The 23,233-nt window shown below is 36.7% G+C and overlaps 4 protein-coding genes and 1 pseudogene across 4 annotated transcripts; 3 read left to right on the forward strand and 2 right to left on the reverse strand.

Annotated features, from left to right (window-relative positions):
* The first annotated feature begins 3,486 nt into the window (after positions 1 to 3,486).
* LOC106311181 (late embryogenesis abundant protein) lies at positions 3,487 to 4,567 on the forward strand. The gene is made up of 2 exons (XM_013748405.1): positions 3,487 to 3,805; positions 4,160 to 4,567. Exons 1-2 carry the CDS (start codon positions 3,491 to 3,493, stop codon positions 4,385 to 4,387), a joined length of 543 nt encoding a protein of 180 aa, XP_013603859.1. The 5' UTR covers positions 3,487 to 3,490; the 3' UTR covers positions 4,388 to 4,567.
* An 803-nt stretch (positions 4,568 to 5,370) lies between these two features.
* LOC106307197 (SUMO-activating enzyme subunit 2) lies at positions 5,371 to 8,563 on the reverse strand. The gene is made up of 11 exons (XM_013744074.1): positions 8,436 to 8,563; positions 8,258 to 8,347; positions 7,891 to 7,974; positions 7,589 to 7,807; positions 7,400 to 7,501; positions 6,821 to 7,279; positions 6,497 to 6,726; positions 6,318 to 6,411; positions 6,043 to 6,225; positions 5,870 to 5,967; positions 5,371 to 5,662 (listed from the first exon to the last, which is right to left on the reverse strand). Exons 1-11 carry the CDS (start codon positions 8,466 to 8,468, stop codon positions 5,371 to 5,373), a joined length of 1,884 nt encoding a protein of 627 aa, XP_013599528.1. The 5' UTR covers positions 8,469 to 8,563.
* Positions 8,564 to 9,910: 1,347 nt separating this feature from the next.
* On the forward strand, positions 9,911 to 15,297 carry LOC106312201 (RNA-binding protein 28). Its single transcript, XM_013749618.1, has 18 exons — positions 9,911 to 10,122; positions 10,187 to 10,247; positions 10,327 to 10,363; positions 10,459 to 10,589; positions 10,684 to 10,770; positions 10,850 to 10,952; positions 11,114 to 11,247; positions 11,950 to 12,089; positions 12,181 to 12,231; positions 12,324 to 12,406; positions 12,489 to 12,543; positions 12,626 to 12,740; positions 12,930 to 13,455; positions 13,571 to 13,784; positions 13,870 to 13,940; positions 14,014 to 14,182; positions 14,265 to 14,394; positions 14,487 to 15,297. Exons 1-18 carry the CDS (start codon positions 10,015 to 10,017, stop codon positions 15,173 to 15,175), a joined length of 2,904 nt encoding a protein of 967 aa, XP_013605072.1. The 5' UTR covers positions 9,911 to 10,014; the 3' UTR covers positions 15,176 to 15,297.
* Positions 15,298 to 15,342: 45 nt separating this feature from the next.
* LOC106309287 lies at positions 15,343 to 17,761 on the forward strand (annotated as a pseudogene).
* Positions 17,762 to 18,145: 384 nt separating this feature from the next.
* LOC106310397 (DNA (cytosine-5)-methyltransferase DRM2-like) lies at positions 18,146 to 20,923 on the reverse strand. Its single transcript, XM_013747630.1, has 7 exons — positions 20,858 to 20,923; positions 20,513 to 20,551; positions 20,288 to 20,398; positions 19,907 to 20,137; positions 19,736 to 19,826; positions 19,572 to 19,654; positions 18,146 to 19,401 (listed from the first exon to the last, which is right to left on the reverse strand). The coding sequence occupies exons 2-7, from the start codon at positions 20,513 to 20,515 to the stop codon at positions 18,445 to 18,447; spliced, it is 1,476 nt and encodes a 491-aa protein (XP_013603084.1). The 5' UTR covers positions 20,516 to 20,551; positions 20,858 to 20,923; the 3' UTR covers positions 18,146 to 18,444.
* Positions 20,924 to 23,233: the final 2,310 nt, after the last annotated feature.

Below are 23,233 nucleotides of genomic sequence, written 5' to 3' on the forward strand. Positions count from 1 at the left end.
AAAAATATTGATAAAGGAAATATAGCGCTTTGAATTACGGTTCATGATCATAATAATTGAATAAAAAGTAATTTTAAAATATATATATTAAAAAATACCAAATATATGTGATGATTTCAAGTAATCAATTAACTTACAGCAATGAAAACTATCAAATTGTTATATTTAAAATAATTATATATAAATATTTAAATATATAAATAACTTTAAAAATATATTCTAATTATGTAAAATATATATAAACATGAAAATCCAAATCTACTCTTATATATTAAAAGAGAAGTCACAACCTTGATTCATGTGTGATTTTTTAAAAATAGACCTAATGGGACATATTCTTAGAAAGTCATGTTATATTTAATCTCTAATCTTATCATTATTATGCCTAACTAATCAATACACATTTGAACTTCCCCTTAATCTTCACAATATTTACCCCCAGATGCCATTGTGAATATATTTCCTATTTTTCAAATAAATTTAACGACATTACTTAATTTCCTAAACTCAGCACCACTTCTATCGATTTCTCACACCACATTTAATCTATTAACGTTATTTGGTCATCTTCCTCATCCGACTCAAGTCAGAGCTTCATACGAAAGCATCCTAAAAAAATAAAACCATTTCTTGATTTTCTTTTTGAGCACTAAAGTTCAACAATAAAATACAGAACTTGATCATTTTTTTAATCATACCGATTATCATCACACTGCAGCAGCAAAGTTATTGATTATACCAAAGTTTCATAACACATTAATAAAATTTTGGCAGTTCTCTCTATGGCAAAATTTGTCTATTGATGAAGAAGACGATAGATTGGTTTGCTCCCCTCTAAATTAACTGTCTTTCTAATAACCAAAATCAATAAACCAGAGTCAACTTCTCAAAACCGAAATCTAATAAATAAAAATATTTTATTAAATCAAGATATATTACTTGACAATATCTAAGGTTGACAAAAACGAAATCTACTCACATTAACTTCCACTGATATGGCATCCTAATAGCTCATGTATCTTCCAAAAAAACTTAATTACGTGATTCACTCACATTAGCACTTTCCTTATCCAATAAAGTCTAACAATATAAGGATATTAAGGAAGTTTAAAAAGGGGATATTAAAGAAGAGTGATAAAAGTACATTTTTTGTCATTCCATTGATTTTCTTTTAATATTACAAGTAGGTCATTACCATTTAATTTAAATTGTGATATAATTTATTTAGGTTAAGCAAAAAAATATTCCCATATTAAACGTTTTTGAAAACTATTTTTGCACCTATTAATGTTGCCTAACAACTAATATTAAATAATTAATGATGCATAATTTTCGTAACTATATATTTATTTTATTATTCTTATTAACTTTTCATTTTGTGTATTAAAATATCCATTCAAAATAGATAGTCAATGTATTTATTTGTATGTATATTGTTACCGACACTTTTATTAACAACCTAAAAGTTGGACTAAGTTATCATACGAAATTGAAGTTTAAGATTCCGAACTTCAAGTTTAAGATTCCGAACTTCATATGTGGCCTTGACTCTATAAATCAAGAATTAAATAAATCATACACATCATGATATTTTTTGTACTAGATTCTAGCATATATTTTTTATGAGAATGAGTTCATTCTTAAACTTTTTTTATTTTCTAGCTTACATAGAAAATATACAATAGCAAAAGCTGCAAAACTATACATGCTAGACGCAAATTATTTCATATTTAACAACTCTTTAACTAAAAATGCAAAAAACATATAATAAACCAAAAATTCACAATTGTACGTCTACATAAAGCGTATTTAAGATTTCATTTCAAACTATATCTTTAATCTTTTTTTTTATTTAAGCAACTACTATATCTTTAATCAAAAAATTGTTATCAGCAGGATCTTATTCTACACAAAAACGTTCATATCTAAACAACCTTTAATGATGTTTGCTTATTTTAATATCTGAATTTTTTTTTCTGTTTTACAAAAGAAAAATAATTTTTTAATAATACCCGTTGAGAATTTTTTTCATAATCATGAATTATTTATTCTAAATATTTTTACATCAATGTATTTTCTAGATTCTGATCTTAAAAAATGGTACAAATCTATTTTTAAAATCTATCTTTATTAAAACAATAGGTACAAATTTAAAACTAATTTTATTCTTACGTATTATATTAAAAATTATCCGATATTTTATAATAAAAAAAACTTTAAAATGTGATTTCATCTAAATTATTCAAAATTATCCTAAAAATGATGAGAACCAAACCTAAACTAAATTGAACTTAAAATATTATCAGGTTCCTAACATTTTTATTTGAACCAAGCCAAAAACCAAAAAACTAAAACCAACCCAAATATAACCGAACTGTTTTTATATCTTTTGAACTGAAAGACTGAAAAACCAAAACCACAACTAAACGGAAGCCAAACCAATTTTTTTTTTGGTACTGAACCGAAAACCAAATGTCCATACCTAAAAATAAAATGTGAAATAATAAATTATCAATAAAAATACTTCCGCGCTTTCTAACCGCGGGTCAAAAATACTACTAATCTAGAATTGAAAACAAAATGTTTATACAAAAATAAATGAAAAAAAACATCTACGCAGTTGCGCGGATCGAAATCTAATTTATTATATTAAAACATCAACATGACCGGTTGACAAAAAGTTAAGTCCAAATATTTTTTATAGTTAAGTCTAAATGATTATTTAAATATATCATATAACCACCGTAAAAACTACATTTTACTAATATTAACCTCCATTTTAATTCCATAATTCTATGGTCTATTTCTCTCAATTGATTTTAGTCGATGGTTCCATTTTAATTCCACAATTTTAGAGAATAAATACAAACATAAACTGTTTACAAATATAAGCATAAAAATCATACATAAAATTTTAATTATTATTAAGTACATATGTAAAACAAAAAAATATACCCGTCATTTGAAACCCAAAAAATAAAGTCTTGTTGAATTTGATGTTAGGGACAAGGCAGAAAAAGTAAATTGTAGAACGATTTTAATAAAATAGATTGGCTTATGGTTCAAGGTTTGTTTGTTTAAACTTTAAGCGTGTTTTTTTTGGGTTGCTAACCAACCAGCTCGTTATGTTTTGGTTCATAAAATAAAAAAATAAAAAAATCCAAAGACCAACCAAGCTTATAATACCAATCTTAAGCGGTTCCACGTCCTTCATCAAAAGCAGTACATCTGTCCATACAAAACTCCGTAGGTGATAAACGTTGTTCTATCGACTTTATCAAAAACAAAATCGTTATTATGTCTGGATTCGTGACGTATTGGTATCAAAACAAACATATGACACGTGGTACTCCTCCCCAATCCTTGCGTGGCAAAACGTTTCACACAAACCGGCACGTCGATCATAACCATGCAGGCTAACATGTTATAATATATACACTTTGTTCGATCGCAAACTTAAATAGTTTTCCTAAGAAACGAATTAGGAACAATGGCGGATTTGAAAGACGAAAGAGGAAACCCAATCCATCTAACCGACGAACACGGAAACCCGGTCCAGCTCACTGATGAGTTCGGTAATCCCATGCACATAACCGGTGTCGCCAGCTCTGCCCCTCAGTACAAGGAGAATGTTACTGGTAGCATTCAAGAGAATCGAACACCAGCAGGAGTCGCTGCAGGCACCGGTGCAGCTGCCACCACGGCCGCAGGAGTCACTACTGGTGAGACTACCACGGAGCAGCAACACCATGAATCGCTTGGAGAGCACCTTCGTCGCTCAGGAAGTTCATCAAGCTCTAGCTCGGTGAGATTCTCATGCATCTATAATTCTTTTATAGCTTCTTTAGGTTAAAAAGATTCTGATAGTGAAAAAAAAAAAAAAAAAAAAATCTGATAGTGTTCTTGCTTAGGATTTAATATATCATTGAAATAAAGCCATTGATTTTCAGTGTTTCATTTGATAGTTTCCACGTTTTGTACTTTACTATAACAGCAGTAAAATACAATTATATCGTTTTTGAGTCTATCTTCTTATTATTGAAGTAATATTTTATGCTAGTTTTTGATTAACTCATATGTAAACGGTTAACAGAATTGTACACATATGGGTCGATCTATTATGAATTAACGTGTGTGTGATGTTAAAATATGTATATAGGAGGATGATGGACAAGGAGGAAGGAGAAAGAAGGGCATTAAAGACAAAATCAAAGAGAAGTTAAGCAGCGATAAGCACAAGGATGAACAAACCCCCAGCACTGCCACAACTACTGGACCCACCACCACCACTGGAGCCGCCGCCACCGACCAACACCATGAGAAGAAGGGCATTCTCGAGAAGATCAAGGAGAAACTCCCCGGCCACCACAACCACCACCACCCGTGAAGACTGAAGTTGTTTTCGATTTCATGAATAAATCGCTTGCTACCAATGTAGATATGTTTTTTTTTTTTATCAATTATGAATGTGGTCTAGTAAAACTCTACTTGATTTCTGGCTCATTAGTGGTTTCCAGTTTGTGAACTTGTATCATGTCGCTGCTTTCATTTATAAGAAAAGATTGCATGTTTCGTTAGCATTTTTGTCCAGCGACCAGAAATAATATTCAAGAACTTGGTTAAGCAAAAAAATGTTGTCACATCGTTATACAACTGCTGGTTTTTTTGAGCATATCATGGTTGTTTTCGACTTGGTTGATTCTTAGAGATAGTAAGCTACTTAGTGGCATCTCGTTACTTCTTCCACTTCTTCTTGACATAGGAGAAACATAGTCCTTTAGTATTCTCTTCGCTTTTAGTCTCAATTTTCTTTCTAATGAATTCAATTTGACAGTTTACCCAAAAGTGAAACATTGGCTCACTATATGATAAATATACTTTCTTAGATTATTTTTCCGGACCCTTCATGGTTCAAAAAGTGACTGGTGGTGAATAAACAAATGCATGTGTAACTAAATACTCCAGTATGCATTGATAGTTTTACACATTTCTAAGTTTTTGTCAAAGCGTAAGTGAAGTAAATCCCTCCTCCAATGACTTGTGTTACATGGTGTGTGATGACCACATATCATAGATGAATTGAAAAAGTAGTTTGAGAACTAAAAAAACAAAGGGAGCTCTTACAGTTAGTGAAAACTGAAAATATTACAGAAACTGTGAAAGCAGAGTAGCTTTCTCTTGAGTTTTGCTGAGCTCCCTCCTCCAAAGGGGCCTGTCCTAAATAAATACTTTTAACCATCTGAGTAATTCTTTCCCCCCATCAAAGAATCCCTAATCCGTACATGTAATTCTCGTGACACACGCTCAGAAAGTACAAAGTTAGAAAGAACAAAGAGCAATGATTCAGAGATCAGAGCTTTTAGAAAAAGACTATTCAACTCTTTTCTTCTTCTTGCTCACCATCACGGGATTTTCAATCTCCATGAGCTCATCATCATCACTCTCGACGTTCTCTGTTTCTTTCTTATCATTCTCGGGCTGAGTCTCAGAGAGTCTTCTCTTCTTAGAAGCCATCTCCGGTCCTGAGGAACTCTCTGTCACATCTACAGCCTTCTCATTCTCATTGTTTGATGTTGATGCGCTCTCGCCATTGGTAGCTGGAGATTGTGTCCATCCAGAGAGAACCATTCCTTCAGGTTCTTTTTCCTCGTCAAATTCTTCCCTGTGTGACAGTAAGTAGATGATGCATAAATCGTCTGACATGGAACGATGGAAGGACTACTACAAAGCTTTCAGTACTATATTTTTGATAATACTAGGATGATGTCTGATGAAAACCCATCTCAGATAACTAAAGATTTCGTGATTTGTAAAATCCCAGAAACCACACTGATGCTGAAACAAGTATTCAAAAGGTATAAAAAAGAACCTGTGTTTGACATTAATCTTGCAAGATAGCTCTTGCTGAAGATCTTCCACAGTGAGAATGCTTCCATTGATAACCGGAGAAGGAAGCTCTGATAAGGACTGAAATAGAAACACAACCTGTAAGAAATTGCAAAATCCCATCCCTGTATTTGAAGAGTAAATTCTAGACCCAACCTTTTCAAGATTAGCATTGTAGTTTGCAACCATAATAGCATCAAGATCATCACCAACTTCGTAAAGAAGTGAGGCCCCATGCATAATCAACGGTAGGTTCATTCCAAGCTTGGCTGTGACAATTTTATCAACTAGATCCCGTAGTTTTGATTTCCGAGTATTGATCTCAAGTACTAATGGGGTCTGTCAATATAAAAAGGAGAAAAACCTGATCATTGATTATGCAAGAAAAATATAAAGGTAGAATGCAGAAAACAAAACAAAAATGTTAATACCTTGGAACAGACATAGCAAGCAGGATTAGGTTCAAATGGCTCCACTGGCATAAGAAGCATCTTTCTGCTTGGGTGCTCTAAGCAATATGTCATTCTACAGAGAGACGTCAAACATAAAATGATATAAAAAGATATTAAGGACTCTGACGCTTATGAAATAAGATTTCAAAGTAACAAACCTGTACTTGTCCGCATCCTTTTTCAGCACTTTGATAGCTTCGATAACAATCAAACCAGCAACAATGGCGTTAGTTGTAGCAACGGCATGAACAATGTTCCCAGCGATGCCTTTGGCTTCAAAAAGACTGTGCAAAGGAATTCCAAAAGACTCAGCGCGGATATTTGCAGCAGCAGTGACAAATTCTACAGCTAACTGGTCATCTTTGTCAAAAGTAAGGTGTCCTATTTCCTGTGGCAGCATATAGGCAGAACCATAAATTAATCAGCAAACTTGAAACTTTTATATATATACGGAGAGAATTAACAGAAACGAGTACACCGACCTTCTTTCTCTTGGCGAAGAACAACTTCAATGCTTCTATGAACACTAGAGAATTCTGTGTCAGACCCCACAATTCCTGTGGATTCTTCAGGCCAAGCAACGGCATGGCAGAGACCGTTGAATCGTCATCAGTAGCGGAACAGTTCTGAGTGCTCCCATTTTGTTGAGACATACATTCAGGCAAGACTTCCTTACTGTATATAGGCCTAGGTCGTCTACGGTTTTTCCATGTCTCCTCATTGGACAACGCCGCTTCAATGTTGTAACCGAACACATGATCATATATCTTTCTACCATACTGATCAATATCTTCATCTTCTGCACGCTCGAATACATCTTCTGTCTCTTTGGATGAGCTAGCAGCGTTGTTGGCACGCACATTAAGATCATTATCTTGATTCTTGTCGCCAAACAACTTCGCAAAGAGCAGGTCTTTTGCCCACACGATACAGTGCACAAACTGTAGAATCGATCCAAAATTCATTTGCACATCAAAATCAAGAACTGCGTCTTAGGAATGACTATTCAAGATATAAAATGATTTCTCCAAGGTTCACAAAAATCAAAGCAGTGTTGGTACCTTAGTTGGAGTGCTGGTTATTGTACAGACAGGATATGTCTTTGGAGCAGGTTTGGTCTGGCACTCATAGCATTCTGTCTTTCCCTTCACGTGCACAGTTACCTGATTCGAACACAAAAACAAGTATTACCAAGTCAGATAGAGAGGAGTGCATCTAACTCATAGATTTTGCTTTAGAGGAAAAAGAACCTGTCCTAAGAAGCCAGTCGTCCCGCTTTCTACAAGAGGAACATCAGCTGCGAGACAGAGGCGATTGACATGACGCCTTGCGTCCAAGTTGTCAAGTCCATTCAGAACCACATCAAATTGCTTGAAGAAATCGACATCGAACTCAGGATTCTTCACATTAGCATGGTATGATCTTATGTTAATGTGAGGCCTAAATCTCAAGACTGCATCTCTGGCAACCTGGCAGGGAAAATATATCAACTCTTGTGAACTGGTACTGGTAGCATCCCTTGGAGTTAGCTAAAGAAGGAAAAGAAAAATACCTTAGCCTTGGACTGTCCAACATGAGAACGACGGAATAAAAATTGCCTATTGAGGTTACTGACTTCGATAGTGTCCATATCAATCTGCAACACAAGCGAGTAATCAGCACAAATAAAAAGCTAAAAACTTGTAAGTAACTTCTCTACTAATGATTGTAACTGAACCGATGACAATTAAGCTAATCATGAATCTACAAAATCCCAAAAACAACTCGCAACGCTCTCAAAAAGATGTAGAATTTGTCAATAACATAAAAACCCCCTAAACCTAAAATCAATTGGAGATTCAAACAGCTTGACCGTTCGCCAGCTGGAAAATTACATATAAATTAACGAGATAAAAAGAAAACGAAAGTGAGGAAGTTACGATATGAATGTCTTGGAATCCAGAGAGAGCAAGAGTCTTGAGTAACTCGCATCCAATCCCACCTGCTCCAACCATTAGCACTTTCGCCCCCTAAAAAAACGAGAAATTTCAAAATGCTTCGATTGAATTTAAAAAAAAAAAAGAAAAAAAAAAGAGAGAGTAGCTTTCCAGAGCTTACTTGAATGGAGGATTGTTGCTGCTGAGTATCCATGGAACGAGAAGTGAGAAGACGTATCAATACGCTAAAGCGACGGTTCGGAGTAGAAGACGGAGAGTATCGAATTTTAGAAATTAGGGTTTATGTTGAAATGTGGAAGAGACGGGGAAAATAATAAGTCACAAAGAAGACTCCCCTCACGTGGGGGCTTTTCTGTAAATTTCCTCTTCCGAATATTATTTAGTTGACTTTATATTTACCGTATCAATTAACCAATGGTTATATTTTTTTTTTTTTTTTGTCATCAATTAACCCAATGATTCCTGAGGCTAAAACAAGTTGGATAAGTTTATTCTTCGTATATTTGTCGTTACCTCTTCTTCTTCCCCGCTAAGTTTTCATATAGCTATCTTTACATCTTCTACGACAAATTACTTGTTTTGACCCAATTCAATGAACCGCAGATATTAGTATTATTAAATACCAGTACACAAAATCGTAATATAATTATTATTATTAAATATCAGTACACAAAATGGTAATATAAATATATAATAATCTATCTCTATAATATTATATCATAAGTTACGACGCATTTACGTTAAATGTTATGATAATACTTTTAATAAATTCAGTTTATTATTATAACATATGAACTTTATATCAAATTAATGTTGTCACATGAAGTAAAAATTATACCAAAAATGTTGTTAAGAATTTTTTTTTTTTAAAGAAACATCGTGTTTATGTTTTCTAATGCATTCGTAAGATATGCATATCCTGATTCGCTAACTTTTTTTTCACTTTATTTTTGGTCAATATTTTTTTTGTGGCTCTCTATTTTTATACGTAAATCAATTTTTTTTCTAAGAAAAATATTGAATGGAGTCCATCTGTTACATCAGTATCCGTCGTAAACATTTCGCCGCAGGAAATAGCATGCTCCATATATACAAAACTATAGAATTGCTTTAATAAACCTTCGACTCATTTGGGTTTTATTTTTTTTTATAAAAAACAAGTATGTTAGCCTCAATAATTTTTTTGACTAAAGGCATTCATATTTAATTGCAGAAATAAATAAAAAGTTTTACAAGCTTATAGCTATAGCCTCAATAATTCACTATTTGTTTTTAACCATAGATGCATTTAATCGGTAATGTGATGTGTTTGTATATGGGTGCGAAACTAATAGTGAAAACGAATAATTTGGGTAGTTTATGAGGATTGATAACGAAATAAACGTTATAGTTATGTTTATCGTGGCCGTGGGGTCGATTGCATTCAGTAAAGCTGACACAAGGTGGGATAAAAACCAGAGAGGATTTGAGTTGTGCTACAAACAAATAAAAAAAAAACCGACAAAAAAAAAAACTGAACCGAACAAACCGAAATCGTGTGATTCGGTTCGACGTAGCAAATATCCGAATTAGCCGGTTAACTTGGGTTTAGTAGTTTCGTAAAGTAAAACCCTAGATAATCTTCTTCTCCACCGCCTCTCTCTCTCTCTCTCTCTCTCTCTCTCTCTGCAACTCAAACCCCTAATAACCTCTCTCGCCAGTTTTCTCCGAAAGGTATCATCAATCAGTCGATTAATCCAATGGGGAAGAACACGAAGAAAGAGAGGATAGATGGAGAAGAGAAATCTCAACACTCTGCTGCCACTGTGTGCGTCTCTGGCTTGCCTTATTCCTTCACCAACGCTCAGGTAACCTCCTGAGATACATGTGTTCCTTCAAATTCTTAATATTGATGGCTCCAAATTGTTTCAGCTCGAAGAAGCCTTTAGCGACGTTGGTCCCGTCAGGCTTTGCTTCATGGTCACAAACAAAGGTTAGTTGATTGATTTCAATTCAAAGCTATCTAGCCGCCGCCCTTCAGGAGCTGAGCTAATCTTATTTGTTGGTTACAGGATCAAACGAACATCGTGGCTTTGCTTTTGTTAAATTGTAAGCTAATGAATAACCTACTTGCTGAAATTAAATTCAATTCTCTTACATGATAATTGCTTCTTACTTACTGGGTCTTTTTTTTTTTTTGTTAGTGCTTTGCCAGAAGATGCTAACCGTGCCATTGAGCTGAAGAACGGTTCTACTGTTGGCGGCCGTAGGATTACAGTTAAACAGGCCACGCACAGGCCTTCTCTTAAAGAGCGTCGTACTAAAGCAGCCCAAGGTTGGTTGATGGTGTAGTTAACTTTTTGAAATCTAATGATTTCATTTAGTATTGTTTTATCTATTCGTTGACATTGGTTTCTTTTTCGGATTAGGAGTCTCGTTACCTGATAGTTCCCAGGCCGAGAGTGACGACAAGGACAGTTTGGTCCCTGAGACTGAGACTGAGACAGACAAGCAAGGTATCAGTTTGCCTAGATTTGGTTTCAGAGTCTTTAGTTTTTTGTTTGGTCTCCAATACATTTGTATTTACTGCATCAGTTCCTCCACCTGAGAAGAAAATAGAGAAGCCAGTTGAGCGCAAAAAACCAACAAAGCTTCTTGTTGATTTAGCTGATAAAGAGACATGTTCAGACAAGCAAAGGTATGCTGGTTTTTCTGTAGAGATATAGCGGTTGTAAGGAAGACTATCTCATTGGGATTAAGAATGTTTAAAAGATTTGATAAACACCTAATATTCTATACGTTGCGTCCTCGTTTTCTCTTTCTTATATTTATGGTGTCTTTTTTTTTCTTTGGGTGAAGAGTTGCAAGAACTGTAATCTTTGGTGGCCTTGTTAATGCTGAGATGGCAGAGGCAGTGCATAGCCGTGTCAAAAAGATTGGCACTGTGTGCTCCGTCAGATATCCTCTTCCCAAGGAGGAGCTTCAACAAAATGGTAAGAATCTTGTAAGAAGCAAATGCTTGTTTGCATGACCCTGGCCAAGGTTCTTAGTTATGTCTATTAGTACCAAGGTTTTTTATTAAGTTAATGATATTAACATATGATTTAGATGTCAAGTTTTCCATCAGTGCTGCTTGATCTAGGGTTCTGTGTAGCAGAGAACGACATTGTTATTCCAGGAACCACATAAAATGACAAGAGTCTTAAGTAACACTACTGGGACATAAATCTCTATTAATTACTAGATTATGTTAGCCATATCAATATTCCTGGGCAGTGAAAATATGTATAAAAAATACATTTTTTCACTAGTCGAGGTTTATGAGGTTAGCTTTTGGAATATTGCTGTTGAATGCATCGCTTGCTCATTGTTTCCTTTAATAAGTTATCTTTTGGTGCTTGTTGCCTCCCGTTTCAATATTTCAATATCTTGGGGCTGCATTATATTTTATTACTTCATATCTATACTTATTTTTAATATATATCTACATAAATAGTATATATATCACGTCATTAATTCTTAAAGCTTCTGCACATGCCTTTTCTGGTATCTGAAAGTTTGAGAGTCACCCCATCCACTTGTTAACTACTACTTTGAGCATATAGTAATAAGCTTATTTGATTCTCTTATAAGAGCATGCAGTTTTTGTGCTCATGATGCGTTCATTAAGCATTAGAACTATTTATCTTTGTCAGGTCTTACCCAGGACGGATGCAGGGCAGAAGCATCAGCCGTTATCTTTACGAGTGTCAAATCTGCTTGTGCTGCTGTTGCAACACTACATCAGACAGAGATAAAGGGAAATCTCATTTGGGCGCGTCAGCTCGGTGGGGAGGTGAGCATTATTTGCTTTTCACTGATATATGAAGTTAACTGACAAGCATTCAGAACAGTTCATGATCTCTTGGTATTTTGTTGGACGACAGGGGTCAAAGGCTCAGAAGTGGAAGCTTATTATCCGAAATCTTCCTTTCAAGGTTGTGATAACCTGGATTTTATGTTACTTCTACAGTTTCAGACAATAAACTATCTATGTTTTTCTCATGGATTTTCTTTTTGGAATATGCAGGCTAAACCTAGTGAAATTAAAGAGGTCTTTTCAGCAGTAGGGTTTGTCTGGGATGTTTTTGTTCCTAAAAATATTGAAACTGGGTATGTTCTAATTCGTCTTGGTAGTTTTCTTGATTATGAATAATTGAATGTACACTATTCTCATTTAGTGGATTTTTTGCAGGCTACCTAAGGGGTTTGCATTTGTCAAATTCACGTGTAAGAGAGATGCAGAAAATGTAAGATCTATAAACATAAGGCATCTTGATTTTGTCATTTTCCATTCAGACCACTTGTCTTATTTATCTTTTCCATCTTCAGGCAATACAAAAGTTCAACGGGCACATGTTCAGTAAAAGACCTATAGCTGTAGACTGGGCTGTACCTAAGAATCTCTATAATGGTGCCGCTGATGCCGCCACTGCTCCAGAAGATGGTAAGTTTACCGTATTGTTTTCTATCGTTGGGAATCTTAATAACATACTTAATGATTTAAAACTTTTTGTAGTTATTTATATAAGATATGGTAATCTGTTATTGACACGATAAAAGTGAATGCAGTCGTAGGCGGTGGCCGAAGTTTCGTTTTACCTCTTCCTAACAGAATATTCATTTTTTTTGGCAGGTGAAAAAGATGGAAGTGATGGGGACAGTGATAATAGTAGTGTTGATTTGGAGGAGGTTGATGATGCTGTTGAGAGCCACCAATCTTCAGGAGATGATACTGATAATGATGAGGAGGACGGCAATAACAAACCGAGTGAATCAGATGCACTGGTGAAAGATGCTGAGACCGATGTGAATTTTGAAGAGGAGGCCGATGTTGCGAGAAAGGTGCTTAAGAACTTGCTTGGGTCTTCAAAAGTAACTATTGCTTCTCATGACGGAGAGACAAAGGAGTCAGATATAAACAACATAGTCGAGGATTCGTCAACTAAGCCTGCCGTTGAATCTTCTGGTGTCTCTGAACCTTTGAAATCCAGTAAAACCAAAGAGGCGGCTCCTAAAGAAACGCAGGAAAATGATGATTTTAAGAGAACTGTATTTATAAGCAACATCCCGTTTGATGTTAGCAAGGAGGAAGTCACACAGAGGTTTGCCGCATTTGGGCATGTTGAATCTTTGTTCCTGGTACTCCACCCAGTCACAAAGTAAGCACCCTTCTATGCTTTGGAAATTCATTCAATCATAAAAGCACATTTAGGCTCTGGCATCTCCCTGAGCTCAAAGCTTTTCAGTCTCTCTTATCTGTTTTCTTTATTGCAGACGACCAAAAGGGACCGCTTTTCTCAAGTTCAAAACAGCAGATGCATCAGATGCAGCCATTTCAGCTGCCAGTACTGCATCAGGTGTTGGTGTCCTTCTTAAAGGAAGGCAACTGAGCGTTATGAGGGCTGTGGATAAGAAATCTGCGAAGGACATAGGACTGGAAAAGACAAAGGAGAAGAACATTGACCATCGGAATCTTTATCTTGCTAAGGTTCACACTTCTCTCTATCCTCACAAATCGCTGGAAAAATCAGAATTAGCATCCACTAACATCGATCCTGTTTTGACTTCCACAGGAAGGTCAGATCCTTGAAGGTACACCTGCTGCTGAGGGTGTGTCTGCAGAAGATATGGACAGGCGACGAAGGTAAACCTTTTTGTACTTCCTCATACATTCTAGGGATAAGAAGTAACTGAGCATGTGTGGTTGCGCTTTGCAGATTGCATGAAAACAAGATGAAAAAGCTTCAGTCTCCTAACTTCCATGTATCTAAAACGAGGATTGTAATTTATAATTTACCAAAGTCCATGGATGAAAAGCAACTACAGAAGCTCTTAGTCGATGCTGTTACCTCCCGAGCTACAAAGCAGAAGCCAACCATCCGACAGGTCACATATTCGCCGCCTTTGTGCTAAGAGTTCAAACATAGTTAATATTATATGAATCTGGTTTGTTTCTTTTTCGATGCAGATCAAGTTCTTACAAAATGAGAAGAAGGGTAAAGTTGATACGAAGAACTACTCACGTGGAGTTGCGTTTGTGGAGTTCACCGAGCCTGACCATGCTCTTGTGGCCCTGAGAGTACTTAACAACAATCCTGGTATATATATTGCTGAACTCTAATATAGTATGCAGTAAATTTTTCGAGAATCAGAATCTCATATTACGATCATCGGTTCGGCTTATTTGCAGAGACGTTTGGCCCTCAACACCGTCCCGTTATAGAATTTGCTGTTGATAACGTCCAGAAGCTGAAGGTACACAAAGCTAACCAGCAGCAGCAACGCAATAGATACAATGAATCTAAGGAGCAGCGGGAGAACGGCGAAGCGCAGGGAGAGGACAATCATCCTGGCAATGATTTAAAACGAAGAACGAGGGATGGGGGTAACACTGGTTCAGTGGAAGAGAATGCAAACGGGTTTAAGAAGAAGAAACCTATGCGCCCACGTGAACAGAGGAAAGAAGAGTCAAAACCAGAGGAGAAGAGCAGTCTCTCAGTGAAAGAAGATGGAGGGAACAAGAGGCCTACACGCACTCAAGGAAACACTAAAGAACCCGCTTCAAACCAGAGAGGCCAATGGAAGAAGAGACAGCAAGAGGCTTCTGAGAAACCTGATGAGAAGAAGATATCCAAAGATGTGAGCGATGCGCCAAGAAAGAGAAAGTTTGAGGAGGTTAGAGGCGGAGAGAATGTAAACGGGCAAAGGAAGAGAAAGAATCAGAACGAGAAGAAGAAGAAGCAAGGTGGACCGCCCGAGGTTCTGGACAAGCTCGATATGCTGATCGAGCAGTACAGGTCTAAGTTCACTCAGAGCTCAGCCAAAACCGGTCCACAGAAACAAAGTTCCGGTCAAGTCAGGAGATGGTTCCAGTCCTGAGACTTGTAATGTCAGTTTTGACTTTCAAATGTTGCATGATTAACGTTTTGTTTTTCTTGATTCTGTCTGAAAATTCTCCGTAATCATTATTTCCTGTTGCAAAAACAAGTTTTTGTTTTGTATCCCGTAAATCGATCCCTAAACTAGACCGGATAGAACCATAAAAGATGAGGATTTTGATTTGTAACGATGCTACTAAAAACCGGACCGGATAAGCATCAAAGGTAGCATGTTTAAATTTAACCCATAACAGTTAGTCACCTAACTACCAAAGAAGCAGAGACTCTCAATATGCGTGTGCGCGCCAACTAACATTCTCGCGGGAAAACTTATATTACAAACTAAAAGTGCCACGTGTCAGATTATTAATGGCTTCGATTCAGTATTCCGATTTTAAATCTCTTTTTTATTAGATTCTATATAAACCCCGCACTGCTTTTGGTATTCATGATGGATCATTTCAGGGTTTGTCTTCTCTTTTGTATTATTCGTTTCTGTTTCGGCTTGTGAGAGCCAACACAGAGACGATATACTGATCCGGCAAGTGGTTAATGGATCTGAATCGGAGCCAAAAGTCATGTCGTGGGAGGATCACTTCACTCTGTTCCAAGAGGAGATACGGCAAAGTTTACAATTCTCTCGAGGAGCATCAACACAGATTCTGGATTTTCAGAAGTAACTTCATGAGAGCGACGACGCGTCACCAGAGGATGGATCCTTTCGCTCGACATGGCGTTACATAGTTTTCTGATCTGACGCATTCTGAGTTTAGGAGAAAGCACTTGGGCGTTAAAGGCGCGTATACGTTTTCACAGCACGCTGATCAAGCCCCGATTCTCGACACAAAGAATCTTCCTGGTGATTTCGACTGGAGAGATCGCGGCGCGGTTACTCCCGTGAAGAATCAGGTTTTGGTTTTTGAAGATGATGATGAAAGTGGACAAATGTATGATGGTTGATTTTTTTTTTTTTTTTTTTTATGTCGGATTTGATCATAGGGATCATGTGGATCATCCTGGAGTTTCAGCACTACAGGTGCGCTTGAAGGTGCTCACTTCCTCGCCACGGGTAAACTCGTCAGCACAACAGCTTGTTGATTGTGATCACCAGGTGAGAGAGACTTGGCTTCTTTTTCAAAAGATCAAATAACCAGTTGACCTATTGTCTACAACTACAAGCCTCGTCCTAGTCTTAGAGGATGTACGGGACTACAGGCTCACAAGTCCCCTAGTTGCCCTGGGCATTCGGCTCTGGTTTGCTTCTGAGTTCCGGTTTGTTTTTTTTGTTCCAGTTTGGTTCTTGGGTTCTTCGTGTTTAGGATCTGTTCGGGTATTTAGAAAATTATGTTTGGTTATTTCGGTTCCCGTAACAGATTTGGAATCAACTAATATCAGAAGTAATTTTGGATCCCATTCGGTTCTAGTTCGTTCCGATTTTTCGGTTAATTCTGGTAAAAAAACGGAAAACTGAAATTTTCGGATTAAATATCAGGAGATTTTGGATAAGAATTTGGACAGTTCGGATAATTTTAAATATTTCAGATAAAAAATATGATAGTAGTTTATTTTTTTTGGGTATTTCGATTTATAATAATAATTTTCAAATATTTGATTATTTTAAAACTAAATATAATTAATCTTTATAAATATATAAACTATATTGTAAAAGTTTGGGTACTCGTTCGCCTGTTCGGTTTTGATTTTTCAGATCAAGAAACTCTTAGGTAAATGATATGATCCAAACCCTAATCGAATCGAATCTCGTTTTTGGTTGGATTCGATTTTACGTTTTTGGATAAATGCGCTCATGCGTAACTCCTAGCCATTAAAAAAAATTAAATAGTCTCGCAGTGATTACTTGTCTCCAAAAGCCATATACTGTTGATATGAATTGTAGTGCTGATATCTTTTTGTATGTAGTGTGATCCGCAAGTGGAAGGTTCATGCGACTCTGGTTGCAACGGTGGGCTAATGAACATCGCCTCTGCGTACACCTTCGACACGGGAGGGCTCACGCGAGAGGAAGACTATCCCTACACAGGCGCTACTGATGGTGATGGGATCTGCAAGTTTGACAAGTCTAAGATTATTGCCTCTGCGTCCAACTTCAGTGTTGTCTCTAGTAACGAAGATCAAATCGCTGTTAATCTCGTCAAAAACGGTCCTCTAGCTGGTAATAACTTTCTCAGTTTCCAGCCTCACACTGTTTCACTGACTAATCTAACTCTGAGTTTTGGATTTTTCTTTTTTTTTTCTTGCAGTTGCTATCAATTCAGCTTACATGCAGAGTTACGTTGGAGGAGTGTTATGCCCTTACATGTGCTCGAGGAGCCTCAACCACGGTGTGTTGTTGGTGGGTTATGGCTCAGTTCAGTGAAGGTTCAAGGAGAAGCCGTATTGGATCATTAAAAACTCGTGGGGAGAAACTTGGGGCGAGAATGGTTTCTATAAGCTATGTAGAGGACGTAACATTTGCGGCTTTGGCAGCTTTGTTTCCACCGTAGCTACCTCCCTCTAGAGGGTTTTCATTACCGAGACTAATCTGAGCTCTTTGCTTTTGCCTCTTTGTCTCTATTAAAAACATTTAAAGAAGATAATGAAAACCATGCGAACTGAGCCCACTACGAACAATAGCACTTACTACAAGGAGATCCTCGGATATAACCCTAACCTGAGATTACAAGACCCAGAGAGAAAGACAAAAGAAGCAAACAAAATACATAAACCAGAGAAGAACTCTCACCCAACTATGAAATTTGATACCCTCTGTCCCCTGCAGAAGCTTTTCCTGCTTAAGCTTAATTCAAATTCAATCACGGTCACCTTATGAGGTGTTTCTTGTTTCCTACAGAAGCTTTTAAACACATTCATGCACCATCCCAACCTGTCCAGGCTGAATCATACCCAACAAAGAGCAGAGTTCAATCATTGTGACACCTTAAACATTCTAGATTGTTCTCAAGACTCTAAAGAGAAGAGTCAATCTTGTATCAGAAGATTAAGAATAACAATGCGTCAGAAAAATGCAAACGGTTCATGAATGTAAAATGGAGTCTGCAACAATACAAACGAAGATCTAAGATTATCTTTGCAGAAAATACTCATTATCCAAGGACACGCAACATATAATCTTAGCTTCTTTCAAGAATGTAATCTACTTTGGACCAAACGTATTTAGCCTATCTTTTTCTAGACAAGTGTTGTTAATCATTCTCCTTTGTTAAGAATTGAAACTGAGACAAGTCTTGACGTAGAGACGACACTTGGGGGTCAAATCGACTCCATCAAACCTCTGACAAGTTTGGAGACCCGAACCACCTGGTTAAACAACGTAAAATCAAACTCACACGCTCCGCCTCTCGAGCTTTCTCTAGAGAGATCAGTCGGTGTCGGCGGGTTTTGACATATGACCAAATCAAACCCGCCAAATCTCCCCACCAAAGCCTCCAGCCTCTTTGTCCTCAAGCTCCTTATATCCTCAATCTGCTCAAGCTCTCCGCTCTGCCCCGAGCTCCGCCACCACCTCTTCAGCACGCTACGGCTCAAACCACAGGGCTCCACAGAGCACACGCTTCTCAGATGGATCCCGAGGCGGCTCAACGCTATCTCCGCACCACCGATTCCGCTGAAGAGCGATAGAACTCTTAACCCTTGGGGAAACATAGGCTTGAGCACGGAGAGATGGTAGCCCAATGCGTCCGTTTGGAAGCAATAATCAAGCAGCTTCAGTCTTGCTCCACCACCACCACCAATGTTAGTGTGGTTTGGTGGATACCCCATGATGCACTCCAGATTCTCAGGTGAGGAGATGATGCTTGGTGGAGGAGGAGGAGCGCTCCGAGTTGGCTTTGGGAGTATATGGAACCGGTTTTCGACGGGAAGGTTGTGCATGTAACCTTCTTTCCTACTGAGAGTTGAACACAACCGAGTGTCTACATGCTCAGGTTGAATCCCGAAGAAGAAACTTGAGATCTTGGACCACTCCTTGGGAGATAGTTCTCCTATGTTTCCGTAGAAAACGTAAGGTCGCTTGTGCATTGCGCTGTCTTGTTGCATCCTTGGTGTTTCTATAGCTGGTCTTAACCGTTTCCCTCTGTTATCAAAGTCGTCATCTTCGTCTTTTATTCTTTTGCTCACCTTGGTGGCAGTGCACCTTGAGGAACCCTCATTTTCCTGGGCAACAAATCTCCAACTATTTGAAGGACATGCACGAGTTGTTGAAACTTTCTGCAGTTGACACCAAACCAACCGTCATTTGAGTACAAATCCAACAATGATCTTAACATAATTAATGAGAAGAGAGTGCGATGGTTTTAGACTTTTAGTAGCAAAAGCTCTAGTTTCAGCATTGTGCTTGAAGATGAGTCTATAGAAAAAACCAATACAAACTAACATACCTTTTCTATATCTTCAAGGTTATCAGCAGGAACTTCACCAATTATGATAGACTCAGCGAGGTCAGAGATCTGAGCTTCTTGACCTGTGAAGAGGAGCAAAGTAGGTTATGTAACAGTCTAATGATTTATCCCTAACAGTATAAACTAGGAATCATACTGCTCACCTAGCTTCTCAATAGCCGTTGAGATTTCATGACGAGAGAATCCCATTTCCAACAGCTGTGAAGTTTTGTCAAGTGGCAATTCACTGGGAACCTAGATATAAAACATGAAAATAAATGTTAGCTCTAAGAACAATATAGATAAACACAAAGCGATAGTGCAATAAGTAGAACAACAACAACATCATTTTCTCCTCTATTGGAGTCACTACCATTGTCTTGGGAAGATTCTGCATATTTTTCATCTAACTGAGCAGCAACGAGGAAGTCTATCATCTCGTCCATCTGCACGCCTTTGTGAATACCGTTTTCATCGATTTTCTTGTGGACAAGAGAGGAGCTGAATCCCATCTCAATAAGCTTTGTCTTCACATTACTAACAGGAGGAGGGGCAGCAGCATTGTCCTGCACACATCAAATAGACCAAAAACTTGTTCCTTTTACCCACTTTGGTTAGGCTACTATGTTTGAAACCAAACAAACAGACAACAAGAAACTATTATTTAATAACAAAGAAATGTACACAAAAAGAATGAAATGTTTAACAAGAGATACCCCAATATGAGTGTCTGGTTTTGGAAACAAGGAATCATGTTTGTCTCGATTACTACTGTGGGAATCTCCTCCTCCACCACCACCTCCTCCGTTACGTCTACGCAAATCAGCCTGCAAGAATCCCAACACTTATGAAGAAAATGCAACATCACAAAGATAACTCTCAAAGCTTATGGAAAAGGGTAAAATGAGATTGGAAAGGATAAAAGGAGCGAACTTTCATACCATCGTGATGATAAAAACACGCACACAAAGGCTTCGGGCCTGCAACAGAGGTTAAATGTAGTCGTCAATGAATTGTTTATTAAATAGAATGATGCACATGGATGGATTGGAGTAAAATTAACAATAGTAAATGGGCTCCTCATTGATAATCGGGGATAAAAAAAAATTGAATCTTTTATTCAGAGAACGAATATAAAAATCAAAATCAGAGTCAAAAGTTCTCCTCCTTCCACACAAAAGAGTTTACAAATTGCGACTGAGACAAAGAGGGGACCCAGAGATCGCGACAAAGAGGGACCCTACTGGAGATGATGAAGAAGAAGAAAGCTGCATGCATTTGCATACCTTGTGCCGTCGATTCTCCTCCTTCCCCGTCTGACTAGGAACAATGGCTTTGATGACTCTCTCTTCTCTAAGTACTGTATTTATTGAGTTCAATTGGATCGACCTAGTTCTTGACCCGTTAAGTCAACACAACTAAAATTAAATTAAATATCCTTGTTTACAAATTTTTTAAACACAAAATGTAACACTAGATAATATTTAGTACTACTAAAAGATGTAATACTTTGAATTACTTTACAATTGAATAAAACTGATGCACATAAATAAAGCTGAGAAAAGTTCTAATCGTTATATGCATCTAAATTTATCCATACATTATGCTTTGATTTTTTTTTTTTAACGTTGATTTATTATAATATTACAATGAGAAAGATTACATAGAAGATTCGAAGGACACCTGAGCCGTCCTACGAAGACCTACGCCTGGCCGGATTTTACATTTTACTTGCACCGTGAATTGAAATCTGGACCTCCTATAATGCGCAATCTGCAAGAAATTGCATAGTCTGGGATTTGAACCCTAGACCTGGATGTAGAAGCCTTTAAACCTTAACCACTAGGCTACGGTGCTTCCACACTTTGAATGTTATTAAATTTCATATTATATTTGTTTTAAAAAAAGGCTTTATTATTATTAAAATTTTTTTTTTGAGATTTTTTGTTTGATAAGAAAAGTGTAGGAAAAAACATAAATTTGTTTAATAAACTACTAGCTACCACTTGAGCAGATATTCAAAAATATATTTCATATTATATTCAGTTTATATACATTTAAAATTTTATAAATTAATTTTTAAAAATTTTATATTTATAAAACATGATAAACTAATAAATTTAATTGAACATAGTCAAAATACGACACAATTAATCAGATAATAAAATAATAAAAAATAAATTTTATGAAAATATATTATCTCATTAAAATCATAAATCATATACACCAAATAATCTTATAAAATTATTATGAAAACCATATTTATAAAACTGAAATAATCTATAAACCATGAAAACAAGTTTTATATATATATTGAGATATCTAAAAAGTAGATATCTAAGGTTTGTATATTCATTGATATATTTCAAACAATAACACAATATTGTCATTATAACCACATTTCCATATATATCATGATTTTGTTGACAAGACCAGTCAATCTCATGGATCTGTAGTGTTAACTCTGATTCATTGAAGGTTGTTGACAAGACCAGTCAATCTCATGGATCTGTTTACACCCCCGGAAATTAGAATCTAAACATCTACATTTTCTTTGTTTGTTGAATAGAAGGAGGAACACATTAATGCCCAAACAACACATGGGCTGCTTCTGCTTGCTTAATAATTTTTAAAAATCTGTTTATTAGCTCAATTACACTACTAGTTTAGTTTCTTGACAGACAAGTACAACAACAGCACATGGGAAGTGGAAAACATCCAAAGTTTTTACTTAAATAAAAGAAATAAAATAATTGACAGAAGACGGGAACTCACCGACTCCTTCTCGTACCTTATATATGCACACGCAGAAGAAGGCATTTTCAGTAATTCACGACTCAAAAGGAAAGATTCATCATCACTCACTCGTCTTCATTTCCGACGAGAGTGAAAGTGAAGGGAGCAAACTTGTAGCCATCGCCTTCGTAGAACTTGTTCTGATACTCCACCCAGTGAAGACGCAGGGCGTGAAGGAACGCGCTCAACGTCTCCATCACCAGAAGCACTCCCACCGTTGCAAAGATGAAGACGAGGATTCCAACGATCAGGATGAATATATTGTTGAAACCTATGAAGCACGGGGACGTCAAAGTGATTGATGTATCCGTACCGGAGACGTTTCCGGGACGGGAACACTGTGGGGACGGCACGGGGGCGGAAACATTTAATTATGGAATGTTTCTGAACAGTTTGTTTTAATATTTTCCTTTCTTAAGCTTGTTCCCTTTCTTTTCATCCAGATAAAAATAAGAAATAGAAGTCTAAACTAGATTTTGAATTTATAGCCTTCTTTCTAATGTTTTAGTTTATAAACTTTTCACTAGACAAGATTTAAAATTTTTAGTTTAAATTTTTAGTTTTGCCGTTTCCCGTCCATTTAAAATTTTTAGTTTTGCCGTTTCCCGTCCCCGTTTTCAGAATCAGAATCAGAATAAGAAGAAGAAGAAGAAGAAGAAGAAGAAGAAGAAGAAGAAACAGAAGCAGAAGCAGAAGAAGCAGAAGAAGAAGAAGAAGAAGAAGAAAAAGAAGGAGAAGAAGCAGAAGAAGAAGCAGAAGAAGAAGAAGGAGAAGAAGAAGAAGCAGAAGGAGAAGAAGAAGAAGAAGGAGAAGGAGAAGGAGAAGGAGAAGGAGAAGAAGAAGGAAAAGAAGAAGAAGAAGAAGAA

Source organism: Brassica oleracea, chromosome C8, assembly GCF_000695525.1.
Source record: "Brassica oleracea var. oleracea cultivar TO1000 chromosome C8, BOL, whole genome shotgun sequence".
In the NCBI taxonomy this organism is placed as follows: Eukaryota; Viridiplantae; Streptophyta; class Magnoliopsida; order Brassicales; family Brassicaceae; genus Brassica; species Brassica oleracea.